General features: G+C 37.9%; 1 protein-coding gene across 3 annotated transcripts in view; it reads left to right on the top strand.

The window, feature by feature from the left end:
• IFT74 (intraflagellar transport 74) overlaps positions 1 to 25,362 on the top strand; it is a 125,047-nt gene that overhangs the window by 12,939 nt on the left and 86,746 nt on the right. For all 3 annotated transcript variants that reach the window (XR_002729943.1, XM_023203888.2, XM_023203889.1), the window contains exons 3-8: positions 9,303 to 9,438; positions 11,358 to 11,406; positions 15,210 to 15,308; positions 15,434 to 15,494; positions 18,369 to 18,428; positions 20,438 to 20,499. Coding sequence is in view for 2 of the 3 variants with exons in the window: in XM_023203888.2 (XP_023059656.1) it covers positions 9,303 to 9,438; positions 11,358 to 11,406; positions 15,210 to 15,308; positions 15,434 to 15,494; positions 18,369 to 18,428; positions 20,438 to 20,499 (467 nt within the window). In the remaining variant the exon portion in view is untranslated. The remainder of the gene's footprint in view (positions 1 to 9,302; positions 9,439 to 11,357; positions 11,407 to 15,209; positions 15,309 to 15,433; positions 15,495 to 18,368; positions 18,429 to 20,437; positions 20,500 to 25,362) is intronic.

Genomic DNA, 25,362 nt, shown 5'->3' with positions numbered 1-25,362 from the left:
TGGCTAAGAGTTTGTTGATTTTGTTTATCTTTTCAAAACACCAACTTTGTGTTTCATTGATCTTTTATATTTTTTTGTTTCAGTTTCATTTATTTCTACTGTGATCTTTATTAATTTCTGATATGAATTTTGTGTTTGGTTTGCTCATGCTTATCTGATTCTTTAATATGCATTATTAGGTGGTTTATTTTAAGTTTTTCTACTTTTTTAATGTAGGCACTTAAAGGTATAAACTTTCCTATTAGTACTGCTTTTGCCATGTCACGTAAGTTTTGGATATGTTGTGTTTCCATTGTAATTTGTTTCAAGAGTTTTAAAAAATTTCGTTTTTAATCTCTTTGACCCACTGGTCATTCAGGAACATATTTCTATTTGTTGGTATAGTTTTCAAAATTCCTCTTGTTATCAATTTGTACTTTTATTCCATTATGGTCAGATATATATATATATTTAGGATTGTTGTATCTCTTGCTGAATTGATTCCTTTATCATTATATAATGATCTTCTTGTTTTGATTTGAAGTCCTTTTAATCTTATGTATGTATAGCTACTCCTGCTTGCTTTTGGTAGTGTGAAATACCTTTTCCCACTCTTTTATTTTTAGCCTATGTGTGTCTTTTAGGGCTACATATGTTTCTCATAGGCAGGATATAGTTGGATTATGTTGTTGTTGCTGTTTTAAAATCTTCTGCTAATATGTATCTTTTAATTGAATAATTCAGTTCATTTACATTACATTCACAGTTAATAATGATATATGAAGCTTTGTTCCTGTTATTTTGTTAGTTGTTTTTAAGTTGTATAAATTATTTTTCTTTTTCTCTGTCTTTTTATCTTTATGTTTTGATGAAATTCTTTCATGTTGGCATTTGATTATTTTGTCCTCCTCCTTTGTGATTGTTTTATAAGAACTGTGAGTTTAATATTTTTATGTGTTTTTGTGATACTGTATATCCATCTTTAATTTTTATGTTGAAGACCCCTTTGAGCATTTACTGTAGGACTGGCTTAGGGGTGACACCTTCCCTCAGCGTTTGCTTGTCTTGCAAATACTTTATTTCTCCTTCATTTATGAATCTTATTCTGTCAGGATATAAAATTTGTGGCTGACAGTTTGGTTTTGTTTTTGGTTTTGGTTTTTTTCTTAGCACTTTGAAAATGACATCCGATTCTCTTTTTTATTTTTTATTTTTTAAATTTCCACTGAAAAGTCTGCTTTTATTCTCATAGGGTTGTCTTTATAGGTGACTAGATACCTTTCTCTTAACTAATTTTAAAATTCTTTCCTTCACATTGACTTTAGACATTCTAACAATATGCTGTGGTGAGGGCATTGCAAAAATGACTTTTTCTTTGCAATAACTTCATCTATTTAATGTTTGCATTTTTGAAAATAGTAATGCTTGTTGTAAAACATACAATGGAGAAGTATCAGAGTTCCTTCCTATTGTGGGTATAACCACTATCAACAGTATCTTCTAGACTTTTTAATGTATTTATAAACACACACACATACATACACAGTTTATATGACTTTGGTCTGTTCCAAAATCAAGATAGTACTGTATACATTGTTATTTTTCTTGTCTATTTCTTTCAGCAATATATTATGAATATGTTGCCAAGTGAATACATATACATCCATTTCATTATTTTTAATGTGTAAAGTTTTAATTTATATGTTCTTCTCTATACTTTCACCTGGTGAATGGAAAATAAAAAGTAGCATAATTAGTTGAGTAGGTCTCACAGTTATGCTTGCATAAAGCCAAAGAAGAAATTATTCAGAAAATTTACCAGGAAGAGATTTAACATTCTCTTCTAAAGATCACTCGGGTTAACCCTTAACTCATTTCATTTGAATTTATAGTTGACAGTCTTCCTGTGTCCAACACATTTTCTAGAATTAGTACTATTCCTGGCCCCTATGCTCAAAATAGTTCCCAAATAATTCGTAAGGGGATAAACCGACATCTTTTCGAGAGGCGGTTGTGATTCTTAACAAGGCAATGGGGAGATATTTAATCCAGGGTAACCGGGTTTCTAGAACTAATTTGGTCAGGTGACTTTTTAGAGTTGGGTTAGTTCTTTCTACTCTTCCTGAAGAGGATGGATGCCAAGGGGCATGGTATTCCCATTTTATGTCTAGCACCTGGGCTAACTCTCTAATGACATGTGCCATGAAATGGGTTTCATTGTCTGAATCAGTGTTTTCTATTAGTCTAAACCTGGGTATGATGTTTTCAATTAATGCTTGTATAACTACATTGCTAGTAGTTGCACTTGAGAAGGAAATAGCCTCTACACAGTGAGTACAGTGATTTACTATTATCAATAAATACTTCAGGCGACCAATTGGGGGCATTTTAGTGTAGTCAATTTCAACACTTTGGAATGGTCTTAGCCCTGGGTCTCCTCCCTGAAGGAGTGATTTTCTTAGAGCTTGCTTATTAGTTTTTTTATATGTTAAGCAACTGTCTGTGACCTGTTTGGCTAGGGTATAAATTCTAATACACCCATAAACTCTGAAAACTGCATCACACATGGTTTGGGGTCTCCAATGGGCTCCTTCATGTATTTGAGACAAGACCTCCCTCATGAGAGTTTTGGATAACATCTCTCTTTGATCTGGTAATATCCATTTTCCTTCTGTGTTTTCATTAGCTCCTATTTTTATTGATTTTTCTTTTTCAGTGGAAGAGAAAATGGGGACTGTGGTAGGGGAAGGAAGGCAAGGAGTTAAGTGAAAGACAGGTGTTTCAGAAGAAATGGCAGCTTGTTTGGCTATTTGATCGGCAAGGTTATTTCCTCGACTTGGGAAGGAAAAGTCATTTGATGCCCTGGGACATGTACAATAGCTATCTCTTCTGGCAACTGGAGATTGTTTAAGACATGGACAGTTAGTTCTTTGTGGACCAAGTCTTGGGGTTTACTATTAATAAGATCATTCTCGGTGCAACTTTTTTTAAATGTATGAGCCACTCCAAAGGTGTACTTAGAATCAGTATAAATAGTTCCTTCTTGGTTCTGTAAATGTTTCAAAGCTTGGCTGAGTGCAAACAGTTTACAAGTTTGCACAGACCAATTATTCGGCAATCTTCCTGACTCTACTTCTTCAAGAGTTTTTCCATCAATTACTGAATACCCATTATGTCTTTTCCCTTCAATTACCCAGGAGGACCCATCTATAAATGTCGCCCTGTCTTGAAGGGAGTTTCTCCTAAGTCTGGTCAGACCTTTGTACGGTAATCAATTAGATCTAACATGTGTGCTCCCTTTTTAGGGTTAGATCCCCTGTTAAGAAACCTGCTAGGTTGAGTGAATTATCAGTGGTTAATGTTAAATCATCTTGTTTTTAACAGAATAGTCCTACACTTTAAAATTCTTGAATCAGTGATTCACCTCTCTGTTTTTTGATTTAAGATAGTTCTAACTTGTTGGGGAGTGCTTACTGTCAATTTTCCTCCAAAGGTTAACTTTTTACTTTCTTCAACCTATACTGCTCTAGCTGCATTTGACTGGATGCATTGACGCCATCCACAGGTGACTGGATCTAAAACTTTTGACAGGAAGGCGTGGGCTGCCGGTTGCCTCTGTGCTCTTGGGTAAGCACTTCTAAAGCTAACCCATTATTCACATTAACAAAAAGGTGAAATGGCTTTTCTAGGGAAGGTAGGGCTAGAACAGGGGCAATTATGAGCATCTCTTTCAGCTCTTTAATCTGATGGATTTTATCGTAAGTCCACAAGAGATAGTCAGGCTTCCACTGGGTAAGTTTTTCATATAAAAGTTTACTTTCTAGTCAGTATGAGTAAATCCATAAGTGGCAATATCCAATTAATCCTAAAATTTTTTTTAGTTCTTGCTTAGTTTGAGGCAGGGGTAAGGACACAATTCACTCAACCCATTTCGGCCCTATTCTTTGCTTACCTGCACTTATTAGTTGGCTTCACTTTTGAATATATTATTGAAGCTTCACTTTTGAGACCCGTAATCCCTCAAACTGTTGGTAGTTAAGAATATGTGTAGAGAAGTCACCCACTTTTTTTATATCTTCACCAGATATGAGACTATCATCCACGTACTGAAGCAGGCATATTTGCTTTGGGACAACAACTTTTTCCAATACTCGTTCTAGAATTTGACCAAAGAGGTTAGGGGAGTCTGTAAACTCATGGAGTAAGACCATCCATCGATATTGTTGTTTTCGCCCTGAATGGGGGTCTTCTCACTCAAAAGCAAATATGTCTCGGCTATCCTCAGCCAAGGGGCATGCCCAGAAAGCATCCTTCAAATCTATTACTGTGAACCACTGTTGATCATAAGGAATTTGGCTGAGAATGGTGTAAGGGTTGGGGACAACGGGTTGAGTGGTCTGGACTATCTGGTTAATAGCTCTGAGGTCTTGTACCAATCAGTTTGACCCGTCTGATTTCTTGACAGGCAGGATTGGGGTATTATAAGGAGACATACAGGGTTTAAGGAGTCCATCTTTAATGAGACTGTCAATTACAGGCTTTAACCCTATCCTGCCTTCGAAGGGAGTGGGGTATTGCTTTCTCCTTACTATTTCCCCAGGAGTTTTTAGTTTGATATGTATTGGGGGAACTCGAAGTTTTTCTCGATTCCCTTCTCTTGACCAGGTATCAGGATGAATGTATTTTTCATCCATGGTGGTGAGTAGATTTAATGAGGTGAGGAATCCCTTAGGGCCAACTTGAAGGCCTATGCCTAATTTTAGCATTAAGTCTTTTTCTAATAGATTAGTTCCCACCACAGGGATCAACAAAAATTGAATATGAGTTAATCGATCTTGATATTTGGCTTTTGTATTTTCTAAGATTTTGGCCTTAAATCCTTCTCCTTTTACCCCAGAGACTTAAAGTTCTTCTGAAAAGCCAGCAAGATTAGATGGAGTGAGACAAACAGAGGAGTGAGACACTCTGGAATCGATTGAAAAGGTGATAAGTTCACATTTAGGTCCCACCTCTAAATTTGTCAAGAACTCCTGGTGGGACTCAAAGTAAAAGAGACAGAGCCCCTGACTCCCCTACTCTTCCTTGAAAGTCATGAGTGGAAGGACTTCCTTTTCCCTTTTTAATTTGGGACATTTTCTCTTGAAGTAGCCTGTTCTTCCACATTTGTAACATGTATCTTGTCCTTCCTCCCTTTCAATTCTGGGATTCTTTGACTTTGCTCCCCCACACTCTTTAGAGGGCCTAGGAAATGAAGGCCCATGTCCTCTAATTGGAGGCTTGGTTCCTTTGCACGGGAGTTTGGACCTTTTATAGTTCTTGGCCCCCTGGAAGCCTTGTTTAGAAGTGTATGGGTTTGGAGCCACCTGTTGAAAGGTGGATAGCATAAGTTTTGCTCTTTGTTTTTGTTTTTTTTTGTCTCTCCTCACATACACTTTTTGAGCTTTCCTAAGAAGTTTACTTAGTGGTCAGTCTTCCCAATTTTCTAATTTTTGTAACTTTTTTGAAATATCTGGTCAATTCTTTGTGAGAAAATGGAGCTTAAACATTTCCTGCCCAAGGGGATCTTCCAAATTTAGGCCTGTATACTGTTTCGTTTGCTCCTTTAGCCTGTCTAAGAATTTTATAGGCCCCTCATCTTTTTTTTGTTATTGTATATCAAATGCTTTAGAGAGGTTTTGAGTTCGGGATATTGATTCCCCAATTCCTTTTATTATCATTTCCCTAGATCTTGCATGTTTTCCTGGTGAGCTGCATTATTATTGTCCCACCTGAGGTCTTGGGTGGGAAATTTTTGGTCCGCATTAGGGACATTCTGACCAGGAGAGTGTTCACATTTCCAAATTGCCATAGCAACCCTACAGTTATGCTTCTTTTCTCCTCCAAAAAGAGGATGCCTCGGATGGACATTAACTTGACCCAGGTATGTAGCTGAGGTCCTAAGCATTGATCAACTTGATCAGCCACCCCATAAAGGTCACCCAACAGCAACTGAAGCTCTTTTTTCAAACTTTGCACCTCTGAACTGGTCAAGGGAATATTTACAAATCCAATGGCTCCCCTTCCTTGTGGCACCTCTTTTAAGGGGAAGAGAGTCGGGGCTGACTCCTTAGGTGTGGAGGGAAATGGGAAATTAAATTTAGAAATTTACATTGTTCTCTCTCACGTTGAAGTCCTTTCACGGAGGGGTACTTAATAGGCTGGAAGGGGACAGACTCATGGGATGATAATTCCCAAGAGTTAGGGTTATAAGGATGAGGAATAACATGAGCAGGGGAAGGATCTGGAATGGGACCTGAGGCAGCAGCAGCTGCCTGAGGGAGAGAGTCAGGGGCACTGAGCGGAGGAAGATGATCCAGTGGATCCCATGTGTTGCTGGGTGTGGGTTGTTTAGGAACAGGGACTCTTTCTCTGTTAGAGGAGTTGTTTCTGGCTTATTAACTCTGGTTTTTAAAGGGTAGAGGAGGACAGGTTCTTGCCTCCAACAAAGAATATAGTCTGTTTCCTTTTGGGAGACAGGGCTTTTGTCATTAGCATGTTCAATTAAGAGCTGACAAATCCACTCTTCACTGGAACCAAATTTTGGCCTGAAAACTGAGGGTTTAAGGATAGGCCCTCGAGTCCGAATAAAACAACAATATTTTATCATTTGCTGCTTTCTTTTATGTTAGGTCTTTCATTACCTTTCCAATAGTTTAATATAAGTCCCAAGGGACTATCAGGAGGCAATTCATCACTCACTTGGCTCTTTATTTTTCCTTTCTTACTTGAAACATTTCCCATCTCAGAGGTTTGGGGTGGTGTCTAACTCAAATAGGCCTTTCCCCGGAGCTTCTATTGGGGGTGCTCAACCTCTCCTACTAGCGATTTCTCACCCTCCCTCCTTTCAGAAGCTCACTGAGGCTCTGAGGCTCAGTCCCTCATATTAGAGATTTTCTTGCCTGTCGATTTCCAGAGGCATTGATTGTTAAGGCTCAATCCCTAGTATTAGAAATTTCGTGCCTATCCTTTAGCCCCACCTGTTGGAGGCTCCTTGCACCCTTCTTTCGCTTTGTCTACTCTGGCCGCTTTCCTCTTGGGAAATGGCAGGATCCGCCCTAAGCCATATGAGGTGACCACGGAACTGCAGATAGGACCCACTCAATCCACACAGCAGTAGTGTTAACATCATCTACACACACTTTTAACCTCCAAGATACCCTGACCACCAAGGAAATACTTTGTTGCTGTTGCACCGTTTTTCACGTTTTTCACGTTGGTCTGTGCATGGAGTTACTTGGTCGCCACGCTGTTGTAAGCCTCTCCTTTCCCCGTTGCTGAGAGCTTGGATTTGTTCATCAGACTGGGTGGATCTCAATCTCCTGTCCCTGAGGCCACTGCAACGGGATGGTAGGACACGTCTTCTCCTGGGTGGGGTGACTGAAGACACCTTCTTGAAGGAGAATGGGAATCCCAGACAAGCCCCCAGAATTGTTAGAAATAAAATTTGGAGTCGTAAAGAAAGACGAGCACTCAAACAAAGGATTTCTCAGCAAAGCAAATATACTTCTGCGCAGTAGGGTGCTTCTCGTGGGGCTGGTTGCCACAAGAGCACACCGAAGAAAGGAGAGTAGAAGCTTTTATTCCTAATGGTACTGCTGCCCCCGTGTCCTTTGCCCATTGGCTGGGGTCGGACTGCACAATCTAACTAGACCCGATTGGCTAAACATTTAAACTTTCTTAGATAAGGTGGGTGTGTGATGGGAGAGAGGGGAGAGGAAGAAGGGGTCATCTACAGAGGACTAGAGAGCCAATCTTTTCCCAAATAAGGAAAGGAATGTGAGCTGGGGTTGTGGCATGCCTGGGCATGTAGTAAAATCAGAAAGAAGGAAAAAGGAGAAGAAAGGCAGGAGGTACTTGGAATTAGAGAGTAAGTAGCTGAGCAGGCTGTTTGGAGAGAAACCTTGCCATATCTCATGTCTTTTATATCTTCTCATGCCTGTATGTATTATATGAACTGACATAAAGGGAGTCTTTTGGCCTTTCCTGAGGTCATATAATGTTTGTTATGTTGGATTTTTCATACCTGAAGTAGAAAATCACGTTGAGTAATAATATGAATGCTTGTTTAATAATGTAAGCCCTTTAGTACTTACATGGTCATCTTAGGATGGATTTATATCCATTTGTTTTTACAAGATTAAAATTTTCTTATTTTTTCCTGATTTTTAGAGGTAGTATATACTCATTGTAATAAGGCTGAAAATGCCAAATTATATAAAGGAGAAAATAAAAATCAACTATAATATAATTATAGATCATCATCATTACTATTTTTTCATATAGTTTTTTAAATTTTTTATTTTTATCTCTATTCTTTATTTTTTTTTAAAGACGGTCTCTTTGTGTTCTTCAGGCTGGCCTCGAACTCCTGGGTTTTAAACAGTCCTCTCATCTCGGACTACCAAGTAGCTGAGACTGTTGGTACATGCCACCATGCCCAAACTTCCAGCCTTTTTTTGTTTTAAAAAAGTAGAGTTGTGAACTAGGCACAGTGACTCACACCTGTAATCCCAGCTACTTGGAGAGCTGAAGGAGAAGGATCTCTTTAGGCCAGTAGTTCAAGACCAGGCTGAGTAACATAGTGAGCCCTTATCTCTAAAACAAACAAAAACAGAGTTATAACTACTATCTTGTGAACTGCCTTTTAATTTTTATTTTATTTACTTATTTTGAGACTGAGTCTCACTCTGTTGCCCAAGCTAGAGTGCAGTGGCATGATCTCGGCTCACTGCAGCCTTGATCTCCCAGATTCAAGCGATTCTCATGGCTCAGCCTCTCAAGTAGCTGGGATTACAGACGTGTGCCACCATACCTGGATAACTTTTGTATTTTTAGTAGCGATGAGGTTTTGCCATGTTGGCCAGGCTGGTTTTGAGCTCCTGACCTCACATGATCCACCTGCCTTGGCCTCGCAAAGTGCTGGGATTACAAGCGTGAGCCACCACACCCAACTTAAACTGCCCTTTTCATATACTGCAACTTATTTAACCATTTTCTACTGTGGACATTTAGCTCCTTTCCAGTTTTGAGGTATTATAAATAATGTCTACATTTAGAATTTAAAATTTTCATGAAATGTATTTTTAAATAGTCATAGAATGTTAAATGTTAAAGAAATATGTTAATAAATTGAACAACAGTATTTAATAAATCAGACATTTAAAAAATAAGGAAATTTTTACAAATCAAGTAGAATTTTGTTTTTTAAAAAAATTGTCTTTGCAGTTTTACGAGTACAGTGTTTTCTCCAGTTTACTAAAAATGAAATCTTGTTTGTCATTTAGATGCCACCTGGGACAGCAAGACCAGGTTCTCGTAGTGGTCCCATAGGGACTGGTGGAGTTCTGTCTTCTCAAATCAAAGTTGCCGATCGCCCTGTAACACAACAAGGTTTGACTGGAATGAAAACTGGGATGAAAGGTACCTATTTTAAGATAAGTATCCCACTTGGGCCTGTGTTTTGTAAGAAATAAATAATTGTGACCAGTTAAAAAATTGTAAAAGTTGAGTAATTTTGAACAATAAGTATTATAGTACCATTTTATTAAATCAGGATTATAGCATGTAAGAATTATTACATGTAATTATGGCATGTAGTCAGAATTATGGCATATAATCGTTATTCTTTGAATCACAAAATTGTGAGGATTAAACAACAGAATGAATATGAAAATACAGTTTGAATTAGAAAGCTATATACAGATATGAGCTATTTCAGTCTTCATTTTTCTGACATGGAGCTGTAGTACAACTTGAAGAACTTTGAAATAATCTTAGAGAAATGTTCAAGGTTGAAAATTAGATTTTTAGTACTATAAAATACTCTGAAATAGTTTGGATAGTTGCTGTATTAGAATGACACTTAAAATACTTGTTTATTTATGAGAAGTAGATCAAGAAATTTTTTTTTCTGATAATTAGTATCTGTTCTAATACTTATTTAAGGAAATGATGCTAACACATAGATTTATATTAAATCTCTCATTATGCTTCTGCATATGTATTTAGAGAAGCATAATAATACATTATATATTATAGTTTCAAATTTAGAACTGTGGTATATATAAACCAAAGTATGGTAAACTCCTTATTTTTTTTTCTTTTTATCATAGGCAGTGGTCAGTAGCCTGTGGTGAGCTGTTTCAGAGTTTGTTTTCTATATTTTTGACAGATGATTTATCAGGAATGAAGATATGCTGCTAGTACAAAATTAATTATAACATATCATACATGCTACTTTCTATAATATAGTATATCATCCCTTTCAAGAGACTTAAGTTTTTTCATCTACATTCTAATAACATTTAAATCACTAAATATTAAAAATGAATTATTTAGAAATGTTTGCTTAATGATTATCAGTACCATGAAAAAAATTTCAAAATTACGTAGTCATTTAGCCTTTTGAAAGTGGATGCATAAAAATATTTATATGTTTAATATTATTTTAAAACATCAAGGGTAGAAACATATTAAAATTCTATAGTAAATTTATCAAATGTTTATTTCTGTATTAATTTATCCTTCAGAACAGAACCAATATAATTTAGGATTGTTAGTTTCTACCAGTATACTTCAAAGCCTTTTATGAGAGAATTCGGAACATTACCACTCCACACAACTATCTACTGTGACTTTCATTCTTACCTTCTCTAGTGCCCCATTTCCCAGTATAATAAGATATTACTTTTACTTCTCAGCATAGACCTTATAGTTAATACACCTGGTTTTACCTCTCATACTTTGCAGGGTACTTCATCTCTTACTAGGTTTGAGACATTTAACCAAGAATACTTTCTTAGTTCTACTGAAATGTAAGACCATTTCTAAAAAAGTCTCTGAGACAAATGATAAAAAAATAATAGTCACTTTCTCATACTGAGGAATGTCTGCAATGTCCAGTATGACAGCCAGTAGTCAGAAATTTAAATTAGTTCCCCAGTAGCACCAGCCAAATTTTAAGTGCTCTGTAGTCACGCTGTCCACTTTATTGGACAGTTTTAATTTAGAATATTTCTGTCACTGCAGAAAGTTACTTTGGACGGCTCTGTTCTAGATTCCCTTAGACTCAATTTTCATTCCATTGGTCTGTTCTGTAGAGTCTACTGTCTTAACAGCCCCACCTCTAGTCCCATCTTTGTAGTTTTAATTGAAGCTTCTTTTATGTCATGATTCTAAGATATTAATTCTCTTTTCAGATTCAGTGGTTCTTCTTGATTCATTGGGGCATTCATGAAGACTGTCTTGAGAACTGTGGAGTGTAATTCTGATTGTGCTTTGGATTTGCTATTTTGGTGGCATTTCAAACTGAACACTAACACTTAAAACATTTTTTTTAGGTCCCCAGAGGCAAATTTTAGACAAATCTTATTATCTTGGGCTTCTTAGGTATGTTAAACATGTCTTTTCATCCATATGTTTTACTCGAAATACTGTGTACCTTCTGTCAAAATAGAGTATATAACTTTAATATGAAGTTTTAGCTATGGCACTTATTAGGATTATTAGGTGTCTATTGATTTCTAATAATTATTTGGTATTCTAACAATTTCTGGTTAATTTGGCTAGGCTGTAAAATAAATGTGATAGTATAATTAGCCTGAGATTTATAATTTTATGAATTTGCATGTACACATGAGCTATATTTTCTCTCAATTGTTTGTGCTGCTATAATAAAATACCTGAGATTGGGTAACTTACAGGAATTTATTTCTTACTGTTTTGGAGACGTGGAAGTCCAAGAGCAAGGTACCAGCAGCTTCAATGTTTGGTGGGCATCTGTTTCTCAAAGATGGTGCCATCAAGGTGTCCTCATGGCAGAAGAGTGGAAGGGCAAAAGATACCTAGCTAGTTTCCTTCAACCCTTTTATAAGGCACTGATCCCATCCATGAGGGCAGAGCTGTCATGGCCTGATTTCAACTTCCTGAAGTCCCTACCTCTTAATACTATTGCATTAGAGATTAAATTTTGATATGAATTTCAGAGAGACACAAACATTCAAACCATAGCATACTTATTTTATTTTGTTTATATTTTAGAGACAGAGCCCCACTCTGTTGCCCAGGCTGGAGTGCAGTGGCATGATCACAGCTCACTGCAACCTTGAACTGCTGGGTTCAAGTGATCCTCCTGCCTTGGCTTCCCAAAGTGCTGGGATTATAGGCATGAGCTACCACCACACCTGGCCTCATAGTTTTTTTTTTTTTTTTTTTTTTTGAGACAGAGTCTTGCTCTGTGACTCAGACTGGAGTGCAGTGGCATGATCTTGGCTCACTGCAACCTCTGTCTCCTGGGTTTAAGCAATTCTCCTGACTCAGCTTCCCAAGTAGCTGCGATTACAGGTGTGTGCCACCACACCCACCTAATTTTTTGTGTGTGTTTTTAGTAGAGGTGGCGTTTCACCATGTCAGCCAGGCTGGTCTCGGACTCCCGACCTCAAATGATCCGCCAATCTCGTCCTTCTAAAGTGCTGGGATTACGGGCATGAGCCACTGTGCCTGACCCCTTGTAGCATTTTTGAAGTTCACTTTTTTCATCTGATGATATCCAAGAGTAATTTTTTTTTCTTTTTCTTTTTCTTTTTTTTTTTTGAGATGGAGTCTCACTCTGTTACCCAGACTGGAGTGCAGTGGTGTGATCTCAGCTCACTGCAACCTCTGCCTTCCAGGTTTAAGCTGTTCTCCTGCTTTAGCCTCCTGAGTAGCTGAGACTACAGGCATGCACCACCATGCCCGGCTAACTTTTGTATTTTTTAGTAGAGATGGGGTTTCACCATATTGGCCAGGCTGGTCTTGAACTCCTGACCTCAGGTGATCCACCTGCCTCGGCCTCCCAAAGAGCTGAAATTATAGGCATGAGCCTCCGCACCTGGCCAAGAATAATCTTTTATGTTTTTTTCAGTAATTAATCTGAAATGTGTTACTCATATCATTAAAATGTTACCAACTACATCTAATAAGAAAGGAAAAATGTGTATACTTATTTATGTTACATTAATCAGTGCAGAGTCTTACATAAGTATATAATTGGTCAGTTGCTACGAATGTGGCCTAATTTTAATTAGTTCATAAGCTTTTTTTTTTTTTTTTTTTTGAGATGGAGTTTTGCTTTTGTCACTAGGCTGGAGTGCAATGATGGGATCTCACCTCACTGCAACTTCTGCCCCCTGGATTCAAGTGATTCTCCTGCCTCAGCCTCGTGCCTGTAATCTGCGAATAGCTGGGATTCCAGGTGCCTGCCACCACACTTGGCTAATTTTTTTTTTTTTTTTTTTGAGACAGAGTTTTGCTCTTGTTGCCCAGGCTGGAGTGCAATGGCATGATCTCTGGTCACTGCAACCTCTGCCTCCCAGGTTTAAGTGATTCTCCTGCCTCAGCCTCCCGAGTAGCTGGCATTACAGGTGTGCACCACCATGCCCAGCTAATTTTGTATTTTTAGTAGAGATGGGGTTTCTCCATGTTGGTCAGGCTGGTCTTGAACTCCCAGCCTCAGGTGATCCGGCCACCTCGGCTGCCCAGAGTGCTGGGATTACAGGCGTGAGCACTGCACCTGGCTTAATTTTTGTATTTTTAGTAGAGATGGGGGTTTCACCATTTTGGCCAGGCTAGTCTTGAACTCCTGACCTCAGGTAATCCACCTGCCTATGCCTTGCTTTTTTTTTTTGAGATGGAGTCTCGCTCTGTCTCCCAGACTGGAGTGTAGTGGCACGCTCTTGGCTCATGCTTCTGCCTCAGGCTCCCAAGTAGCTGGGACTACAGGCACCCGCCACCACACCTGTGCCTGGCCACCTACACCTTTCAAAGTTCTGGGATTACAGGTGTGAGCCGCCGCACTTGGCCTCATAAACTTTTGTTATATATCTCTGGGTATGTCTCTGGGGATGCATCTCTAAGTCAATATCTTTTTCTTAATCTTACTATTTTTCCGGTTACTTGTTCTACTGTCCTATCTCCATCTTCCCGTTTTACCTTATTTTCTTCTTGGCATATTATTTGTATCTTCTTTCTCTTTTATTTCTCTTTTGTTTAATCCACCCTCCCATCATGCTCTGAAAGCCCTGTTTTATTTCTCAGTTACCTGGATCCTTTTGAGTCTCAAACTCCTAGAAGGCAATAAAGAAAAGTATGGTTTCTCCCCATCTGTTCTCAAAGCTAAGAGAAGTAAGAAAGATAGTAAGGCCATCAGTTGTTTAGTATCTCTGATATTCAGCCACTTTTTAATCAAAAGAAGGAAAGGAAATATAGTTATTCCTAATGATTGCATTGCCTTTCTCCCCCAGGATTTGTGCTTCCACATCAAATAATAGTTTTAGCTATTTGTGTAATTGGCTGTAGAGCAGTGGTTCTCAACTGGTGGTGATTTTGCCCCCAGGGAACATTTGGCAATTTCTATACATGTTTCTGATTGTCACAAATGAGGTTGGAGGAAGTGCTACTGATATTCAGATCCAGGATGCTGGTAAACATCCTACAGTGTACAAGATAGCTCTCAACACGAAGTACTAATCACCGACCCAGAATGTCATTAGTGCTACCGTTGATAAACTATGCTCTAGAGGGTAGCAGCAGCTGTGATGATGACAGTTAAGCACCTACATCTGCCTATGGCATGTACTAGTTTGACCAGGCTTTCATTCTGGTTCTATTTCATCTTTCTTAATGAATCTATGTCAGTTTCTCATCAGTTGAGTAAAATAGGATGGGATATACCTCATTCTTTTTTTTTTTTTTTTTTTTGAGACAGAGTCTCGCTCTGTCTCCCAGGCTGGAGTGCAGTGGCATGATCTCGGCTCACTGCAGTCTCCACCTCCCAGGTTTAAGCTGTTCTCCTGCCTCAGCCTCCCTAGTAGCTGAGACTACAGGCATGTGCCACCACACCCAGCTAAATTTTGTATTTTGAGTAGAGATGGGGTTTCACCATGTTGACCAGGCTTGTCTCGAACTCCTGATCTCAAGTGATCCGCCTACCTTGGCCTCCCAAAGTTCTGGGATTACAGGCGTGAGCCACTGCACCCAGTTGGGATATATCTCATTCTCAATGAAATAAGCCACCTAAACTTTTTGTATTCTTTTAGTGAATTTCACAAAACTATTTATATTATTGTTACATATTACTGAAAAGTTTAAATTTTGCTTAACTAGAGTTTTCTGGATTGAAAGTATTGCCGACCTTTTTATTTCTTTTCTAATAGAAGTAAAATAAGTGAACTTACAACAGAAGTTAATAAACTTCAGAAGGAAATAGAAATGTACAATCAAGAGAATTCAGTATATTTGTCGTATGAAAAGAGGTGAGTAATAAGTATGCGGTATTCATTCAGTGTTTTGTACTTATAATACTATATTTGTAGCTATCCACACTGTAATGTTCATTTTCTTATGTATATATTTATGAATATTTATTTTATGCTTGCAGGGCTGAGACTTTAGCTGTTGAAATGAAAGAGTTTCAAGGACAACTAGCAGACTACAACATGGTATTTTTTCTTTTCTAAGAGAATTTACTGTTAATATTTTTGTTAGTTTTTACTACTGCTTTAAAAATACATTAGTAGGCAAAGGGCATGCACAGATACTTTTCGAAAGAAGACAAACATACAGCCAACAAGCATATGAAAAGAAGCTCATCATCACTGATCATTAGGGAAATGCAGATCAAAAGAGTAATGAGATACCGTCTCACGCCAGTCAGAATGGCTATGACTAAAAAGTCAAAAATAACACATGCTGATGAAGTTGCAGAGAAAAGGGAACGCTTATAAATTGTTGGTGAGAGTGTAAATTAATTCAGCCACTGTGAAAGCAGTGTGGCAATTCCTCAAAAAGCTGAAAAGTTAAACTTTTATTGAGTGTTGTCATCTTGAAAATTTTTAAATTTAATTATTTAACATACAAATTGCCACCATCTCTATGTTTTACTTGAAATATTGTGTACATTCTGTCAAAATAGAGTATATAACATAAATGTAGTTCTACCAAAGATGCTTCTACCTGTGGACTTTCAAAAGAAACAGTCCCTCTGGCAGTATTGATAACTGCTCAATCCTTGGGTGATATTGGCCCCATGAAAATTTCTAGTGTCAGAATTTTCTTTTTTCTAACTTTTTAGTTGCTTTAGCAGCAGTGGTGTCTGGATTTAATGAAAAAGACAAATTTTTATCTCACTACTCTTATTAAGAAATAGTGTTACAAGAAATAAACATTCTATCATAATGGTTAGGATAAGTTATGATATACCTACTAGATATTATTATCTTGTGCTTATCAAAAAATTTTGCTGATTATAGTATAACTTTTTATTTTTTTATTTTTTTGTTATTATTAGTGGTGGTGATGGGTTTTGTTTGTTTGTTTTTTGTTTTGTTTTTTGGGCTTTTTTTTTGAGACAGTCTTGCTTTGTTGCCTGAGCTGGAATGCAGTGGCTCAATCATGGCTCGCTGCAGCCTAGACTTTCTGAGCTCAATTGATTCTCCCACCTCAGCCTCCCAAACAGCTGGGACTGCAGGCACATGCCAACACACCAGGCTAATTTTTTTGTATTTTTTGTTGAGATGAGGTTTGGCCATATTGCCCATACTCGTCTGAAACTCCTGGGCTCAAGTGGTCTGCCTGCCTTGGTCTCCCAGAGTGTTGGGATTACAAGCTTAAGTCATTGTACCTGGACTATTTTTATTTTTTAATTTTTTTAGAGATAGGGTCTTGCTCTGTTGCCCTGGCTGAAGTGCAGTAGCATGATTGTAGTTCACTGTAGCCTCGAACTCCTGGGCACAAGTGATCTTCCTGCATCAGCCTCCCAAGTAGCTGGGACTACAGGTGCATGCCACCATGCCTGGCTAATTTTTATATTTTTTGGAGAGATGGGGTCTCGCTATGTTGCTCAGGATGATCTCGAACTGCTGGGCTCAAGTGATCCTCCTGCTTCAGCTTCCCAAAGTGCTGGGATTATAAGCATGAGCCATTGAACCCAGCCCTCTTGTAATTCTTAAATTTGCTGGACTGTACAATTCATCACAGACATTTTGTAGAGCCCATTATTCAGTGGGATTTTCTTTAGTAAATGATGTTCTGTTTTGAATATGAGAAAAATAGTTGCTTTTCTTCTGTTGTTTTTTTTTTTTTTTGAGATGGAGTCTCGGTCTGTTGCTCAGGCTGGAGTGCAGTGGCGTGATCTCGGTTCACTGTAACCTCCGCCTCCTGGGTTCAAGTGGTTCTCCTACCTCAGCCTCCCAAGTAGCTGGGATTACAGGCATGCTCCCAAGTAGCTGGGATTATAACCGCCTGGCTAATTTTTGTATTTTTAGTAGAGATGGGGTTTCACCGTGTTGGCCAGGCTGGTCTCAAACTGCTGATCTCGTGATCTGCCCACCTCGGCCTCCCAAAGTGCTGGGATTACAGGCGTGAGCCACCATGCCGGGCTGAGAAAAATAGTTTTTATAAGGTATGAAATAACATTAGATGAAAGGGAGTTTTAGTTATGCTGGAACAAATTAGGCATATTCATATAGAAATACTAGCGTGTAAAATATGCTATTTATAGATTTAATGGGCTAATATCTGATACAGAGCAGTTAGCTGGGTATCTGACATATAGTTAGCACTCAATAAATGTTAGGTCTTATTAGCACTTACAAGTGAAAAATGTGGTATACATTATACCCAAATAGTTTGTTTTTAGTAGACCTTCTGTTCACATTCTGGCTGTATCACTTCCTAATTTTGTTTTTCTGTAAAATGTGTACAATCATATCTACTTCACAGAGTAACTGTAAAAATTAAGTGAGTTAATATATATGGAATAGTGTTTGACACTAGGTAAATACCCTATGTTGGCAACTGACATCCTTGCCTAATTTTTTGAAGTAGGCTTACTACTGTTCTATCTGTGCAAGCCCTGTTGATTTTTTTAAATTATTAGATGATAAAGAACATCTTTTTACATTTTTGCTAGTGTAAATTTGTAAATCTGCTAACACTCTTCTCTCCTTGGGGGCATTGGCAGGGGAAGAGTGATAGATCTTTCCTAAACTTTTGTCTTTTCCAGACCCTTATTTATAAGCTCAGCCATCTTTTCAGAGGAGGCAAAGGGGTCTACAAGGTATAATTTGCAGGAAGAGTAGTTTATTACTGCTCATTTATCCACGTTAAAAATGTAGTTTGTTTATTGGCAAGGTACATAATACATGCTTACTTAGCTCAATATTTGTTTTTATCTTAAAACAGAACATATTTAAAAGTATTAATACTTAAGTTACTACTCATTGTTTGTAAGACTGAATACCTATGTTATTAATTATAGAAAATGTGTAAAGACTAACAGAATGGTGTTTGTTTGTTTGTATTTTTGTTTTTAGTTGGTAGATAAACTTAATACCAACACTGAAATGGAAGAAGTAATGAATGATTACAATATGGTAAGAAAATTTATAAATGTAAGCAAATTGATCTGTGTAAGTCATATCCTACAAAGCAAAACATTTATATCTAGAAAAAGTTTGATAAAACCTTAAGTACTATAGAGATGAATGTTACTCTAATTGTAAATACCACTATTACGTATTCATTGAGCTCTCTTAGTTGCTCTTTTAAATTTTCTTCCTGTTGGTTGGCTTTCCTAAGTGGATTTTTCTTTTTTTTTTTTCTTGAGACAGAGTCTCAGTCTGTCGCCCAGGCTGGAGTGCAGTGGCACGATCTTGGCTCCCTGTAAGCTCTGCTTCCCAGGTTCACGCCATTCTCCTGCCTCAGCCTCCCAAGTAGCTGGGACTACAGGCGCCTGCCACCACGCCCAGCTAGTTTTGGTGTTTTTAGTAGAGATGGAGTTTCACCGTGTGAGCCAGGATGGTCTCGATCTCCTGACCTCGTGATCCACCCGCCTTGGCCTCCCAAATTGCTGGGATTACAGGCATGAGACACCACGCCCGGCCCCTAAGTGGATGTTTAGTGACTGTCTACTGCGTTTGAACTGGTGTCACATGCAACATTAGTTAGGGAGTGCCATCTGCATTTCCTTATATATATTAGTTTACAATATTTCTGGCTTAGTTTATGCACAAATGTTGATTAATACTCAGTGTGACAAATGATAACTTTATAGTTTTTGTCACCAGTGGAGAAAAGTGAATAGATATGACTCCAGACATAATATTAATTTTTGATTGGTAAGTGAGAATTTGTATTTAACATGGACATATCACTGGGGGCTCCAAAATGGGGGATAGTAGGAGGGCAATAAGGGTGGAAAAATTACCTAGCCGGTACAGTGTTCATTATTTGGGTGATGGGTTCACTAGAAGCCCAAACCTTACCATTATGCAATATATCCATGTAACAAATCTGCACATGTACCCCTGAATCTAAAATAAAACAAAAACAAATTTGTGTTCAATGTTCTTAGATTACTTGGTAGAAAACAATAAAATATGTTGATAGCTAGCTTATTTTGATTATAAGATTTGGATGAAAATAACAGAATTTATGATTTATATGATTTATAATTTATTTACGTGAATAAAGACTATTCTATGAAGACATAGGATTTATAAAATGACTCTTCTAAATTTGGGGTTCTAAAACTATGATAATTTAGTTACTTTTACCTTTAGAACACAGGAGAATTCTCTAATTAAGAATTGTATTTCAGCTGGGTGTGGTGGCGCATGCCTGTAATCCCAGCACTTTGGGAGGTGGAGGCAGGAGGATCACTAGGTCCAGAGTTTGAGACCAGCCTGGCCAACATAGTGAAACCTCGTCTCTACTAAAAATACAAAAAGTAGCCGGGTGTGGTGACGCGCGCCTGTAATCCCAGCTACTCAGGAGGCTGAGGCAGGAGACCCGCTTGAACCTGGGAGTTGGAGGTTGTAGTGCACTGAGATCATGCCACTGCAGTCCAGCTTCGGTGACAGAGCAAGATTCCATCTCAAAAACAAAACAAAACAAAAAAAATTTCAATGCCAGTTGTAAAAAGTAAAAACCTTATGTGTTTTGTTGGTTGTTTGGGATAGGGAATCCATTTTCTAGGCTGGATATGCACAGGTAGTTAATTAGCTATACTCAAATTCTGAATGGTTCAGGAATAAAACTTGTGGTGGTTCTAAATTTAACATATTACTAGTCAAATATTTATTGAACATTCAATACATTCTTTAAATGCTGTTTACATAAATTGAATTCATGTTGAATTTGACAGATCACTGAAGTACAATGAATATTTTTGGTATGAGATTACAATGCTTCTTAAGACTTTTAAAAAATCTGGTATTGTTTGTTAAATGAGACAATAACTGCATTTTTTTCTTAAACTTTGTATGTGGCACTGGGATGATTTAATAATTTCTCATTTAGTTTGTAACCAAAATAACCTACAAAGAAAAAATTTGGTTTAGTATTTATTTATTACTAACTTATGTGTTAACTGTTTATTCAGCTTAAAGCTCAAAATGATCGAGAAACACAAAGTATGGATGTCATATTTACTGAAAGACAAGCGTAAGTATAGCTAATTCAAAAATCAGATTCATAAGTGAGCTTTATTAGGTAAATTGTGATTCAGTTATTTCCTTGTAAATTTTCCTAACAATTTCCCTGTTGCCTTTTTCATTTAAAAATATTTACAACACAAATTTTGTTGCTTATGCATCTGTTATCTTCATATACCATTAAATAGCTAAATTCTGTATAAAGAATATTACTAAATAATTTACATAAATAGGATTTATGCTGCTAGGAGCTGAAAACTTATGATGGATAAGAACATCTTTATATCTACTATTTTTAGTTTTAACCTAGGCTTTTAACTAATCTGAATTGCGGTGTGTCAGCCCCAATCTAGTGAAAGACACATTGTTCATTAGGAAGCTATTTACATTATTTCTTTAGCATTGATATTTAATAGTTATATTAACAATCTATGTCATATATATAGATTATATGTGTACCTTTATATATAACCTGTCTAAAGACTAAATACCAGCAGGGCGTGGTGGCTCATGCCTGTAATCCCAGCACTTTGGGAGGCTGAGGCAGGTGGATCATGAGGTCAGGAGTTCAAGACCAGCCTGACCAAATGGTGAAACCCCATCTCTACTAAAAATACAAAATTAGCTGGACGTAGTGGTGGGCGCCTGTAATCTCAGCTACTTGGGAGGTCGGGGCAGGAGAATCACTTGAACCCCGGGAAGCGGAGCTTGCAATGAGCCGAGATTGCGCCACTGCACTCCAGCCTGGGCAACAGGGCAAGACTCCATCTCAAAAAAAAAAAAAAAAAAAAAGAGAGAGAGATTAAATACCACCTAAACCACCTAATGCTGGAAATAAAGAGATTGTGGCAGTAGGAGTAATGCCTACAAAGATAATAATAGATGTGATGTAGTTAACTTCTTTATGTGTTTTGTCAGTTGTTTGGGATGGGTCCATATTTTAGGCTGGGTATGCACAGGTTGTTAACTAGGCATACTCAGATAAAATCCTGAATTATTCAAGAATAAAACTTGTGTTGGTTCTAAGTTCGTTCTAAGGTCAAAAAGTTGGTGAAGAATGGTTCATTTAGAACCAACGCAAATTTTATTCTTGATTTATTTATTCTAAGGCAACAAACAAACACAGACCATGAGCTATGTTGTGTAGATACACACACAAGCACATTCTCTCCCAGATATTTATTGATATTAGTCTTTTTGAGAGCAAAGACATTCTCTCCCAGATATTTATTGATATTAGTCTTTTTGAGAGCAAAGACAATAAAATAACCAAAATTCAGTAACACCAAATACATTCTCTTGTTATCTCTGCATAAAACAGTAAATACTTGATGATGAATAGATGTTAAAACATACTGATAAAACATTGAAAGATATATGTAATTCTTCTATTGATTAAAAAGAAGACTCTCTTTTCCACTGTCTTTTTTTTTTTTTAATAGCGTCTTGCTCTGTTGCCCACACTGAATTGAAGTGGCATACTCATGGCTCACTGCAGCCTTGAACTCCTGGGTTCATGTCATCTTGCCTCAGCCCTGCAAGTAGCTGAGACTACAGGTGCATGCTACTATGCCCAGCTAATTTTTTGTTTCTTGTGGAGATGGGGTCTTGTTACATTGCTCAGGCTAGTCTCAAACTCCTGGTCTCAAGCAATCCTCCTACCTTGGCCTCCTCAAGTGTTGGGATTATAGGCGTGAGCCGTTGTACCCAGCCACCATCTATCATTTGATGCTGCTGTAAAGTGACGTCTTAAAAACTCAAAACACTAGCAGTCTTTTTCCTTTTACAAGGAAAATTTTGTTCATAGTAACCAAGCTCTTACTTGAAAACGCTCCTTTTTTGTTGTTGTTGTTATTGTTATCCTGGTTTTAATCCATTAAACAAATATTTGTCGTTTACTATATATAAGATACTCTCAGCTACTTCAAAGAATAAGAAATATGTAAGCTATAAGCCAGGTGTGGCAGCTCACACCTGTAATACCAGCACTTTGGGAGGCCAAGGCAGGTGGATCATGAGGTCAGGAGATCAAGACCATCCTGGCCAACATGGTGAAACCACTTCTTTCCCAAAAGTACGGAAATCAGCTGGATGTGGTGGCACATGCCTGTAGTCCCAGCTACTCGGGAGGCTGAGGCAGGAGAATCGCTTGAACCCGGGAGGCAGAGGTTGCAGTGAGCTGAGATCACGCCACTGCACTCCAGCCTGGCGACAGAGCAAGACTCTGTCTCAAAAAAAAAAAAAAAGAAATATATAAGCTATAATCCCCTGAAGGCTTTAAAGAGTTTAGAACATTTAAGTTCTCATTTATTTCATCATTTATCTCAAAATTACAAAATATGAGGTCAGGTTTTAAAATTATGTTTACATATTTTACAGGTATTTCATCTAACAACATAATTTCAAGAGCAAAAGTTTAAGAATGTCATAGATTTTTATATCTATTTGGTTTTTTTGATTACGGAAAATCTTCAAACGTGGTAATCTGTCCTGAAAATGCATCCAAACCATTTACAACTCTAGCTGTAATTTGTAATTGAGGCTGAATGAAATTGGTTCTCTTGTCTATTTTAAGCAGAATTTGAAATTAAGAACAAAAATTGGCCAGCTGCAGTGGCTCATGCCTGTAATCCCAGCACTTTGGGAGGCCAAGGCAGGTGGATCACCTCGGGTCAGGAGTTCAAGACCAGCCTGGCCAACATGGTAAAACCCTATCTCTACTAAAAATACAAAAAGTAGCTGGGTGAGGTGGCAGGTGCCTGTAATCCCAGCTACTCAGGAGGCTGAGGCATGAGAATCACTTGAACCTGGGAGGCGGAGGTTGCAGTGAGCTGAGATTACGCCACTACACTCCAGCCTCGGCGACAGAGCGAGACTCTGTCTCAAAAAAACAAAAACAAAAACAAAAATTATTGTTATGAAGTTTGCTTTCTTTTTTTAAATTATACTTTTAAGTTCTAGGGTACATGTGCACAATGTGCAGATTTGTTACATATGTATACATGTGCCATGTTGGTGTGCTGCACCCACTGACTCGTCATTTACATTAGATATATCTCCTAATGCTATCCCTCCCCACTCCACCCACTCCACGACAGGCCCCACCCACTCCGCGACACTTATTCCCCAACCTGTGTCTAAGTGTTTTAATTGTTCAGTTCCCACCTATGAGTGACAACATGCGATGTTTGGTTTTCTGTCCTTGAGATAGTTTGCTCAGAATGATGGTTTCCAGCTTCATCCATGTCCCTACAAAGGATATGAACTCATCTTTTTTTATAGCTGCATAGTATTCCCTGGTGTATATGTGCCACATTTTCTTAATCCAGTCTATCATTGATGTGCATTTGGGTTGGTTCCAAGTCTTTGCTATTGTGAATAGTGCCACAACAAACATACGTGTGCATGTGCCTTTATAGCAACATGATTTATATTCCTTTGGGTGTATATCCAGTAATGGGATTGCTGGGTTAAATGGTATTTCTAGTTCTAGATCCTTGAGGAATTGCCACACTGTCTTCCACAATGGTTGAACTAGTTTGCAGTCCCACCAGCAGTGTAAAAGTGTTCCTGTTTCTCCACATCCTCACCAGCATTTGTTGTTTTCTGACTTTCTAATGATCGCCATTCTAGCTCTTGTGACATGATATCTCATTGTGGTTTTGATTTACATTTCTCTTATGGCGAGTGATGATGAGCATTTTTTCATGTGTCTGTTGGCTGCATAAATGTCTTCTTTTGAGAAGTGTCTGCTCATATCCTTTGCCCACTTTGTGATGGAGTTGTTTGATTTTTTCTTGTAAATTTGTTGAAGTTCTTTGTAGATTCTGGATATTAGCCCCTTGTCAGATGGGTAGATTGTAAAAGTTTTCTCCCGTTCTGTAGATTGCCTGTTCACTCTGATGGTAGTTTCTTTTGCTGTGCAGAAGCTCTTTAGTTTAATTAGATCCCATTTGTCAGTTTTGGCTTTTGTTGCCGTTGCTTTTGGTATTTTGCCCATGCCTATGTTCTGAATGGTATTGCCTAGGTTTTCTTCTAGGGTTTTTATGGTTTTAGGTCTAACATTTAAGTCTTTAATCCATCTTGAATTAATTTTTATATAAGGTGTAAGGAAGGGATCCAGTTTCAGCTTTCTACGTATGGCTAGCCAGTTTTCCCAGCATCATTTATTAAATAGGGAATCCTTTCCCCATTTCTTGTTTTTGTCAGGTTTGTCAAAGATGAGATGGTTGTAGATGTGTAGTATTATTTCCAAGGGCTCTGTTCTGTTCCATTGGTCTATATCTCTGTTTTGGTACCAGTATCATGCTGTTTTGGTTACTGTAGCCTTGTAGTATAGTTTGAAGTCAGGTAGCATGATGCCTCCAGCTTTGTTCTTTTGGCTTAGGATTGTCTTGGCAATGTGGGCTCTTTTTTGTTTCCATATGAACTTTACAGTAGTTTTTTCCAGTTCTGTGAAGAAAGTCATCGGTGACTTGATGGGGATGACATTGAATTTATAAATTACCTTGGGCAGTATGGCCATTTTCACAATATTGATTCTTCCTATCCATGAGCATGGTATGTTCTTCCATTTGTTTGTGTCCTCTTTTATTTCACTGAGCAGTGGTTTGTAGTTCTCCTTGAAGAGGTCCTTTACATCCCTTGTAAGTTGGATTCCTAGGTATTTTATTCTCTTTGAAGCAATTGTGAATGGGAGTTCACTCATGATTTGACTCTCTGTTTGCCTGTTACTGGTGTATAAGAATGCTTGTGATTTTTGCACATTGATTTTGTATCCTGAGACTTTGCTGAAGTTGCTTATTAGCTTAAGGAGATTTTGGGCTGAGACAATGGGGTTTTCTAAATATACAATCATGTCATCTGCAAACAG

Source organism: Piliocolobus tephrosceles, chromosome 14, assembly GCF_002776525.5.
Source record: "Piliocolobus tephrosceles isolate RC106 chromosome 14, ASM277652v3, whole genome shotgun sequence".
Classification (NCBI taxonomy): domain Eukaryota; kingdom Metazoa; phylum Chordata; class Mammalia; order Primates; family Cercopithecidae; genus Piliocolobus; species Piliocolobus tephrosceles.
The sequence above is the reverse complement of the archived record's forward strand: the minus strand, read 5'-3'. Positions and strand labels throughout refer to the sequence as shown.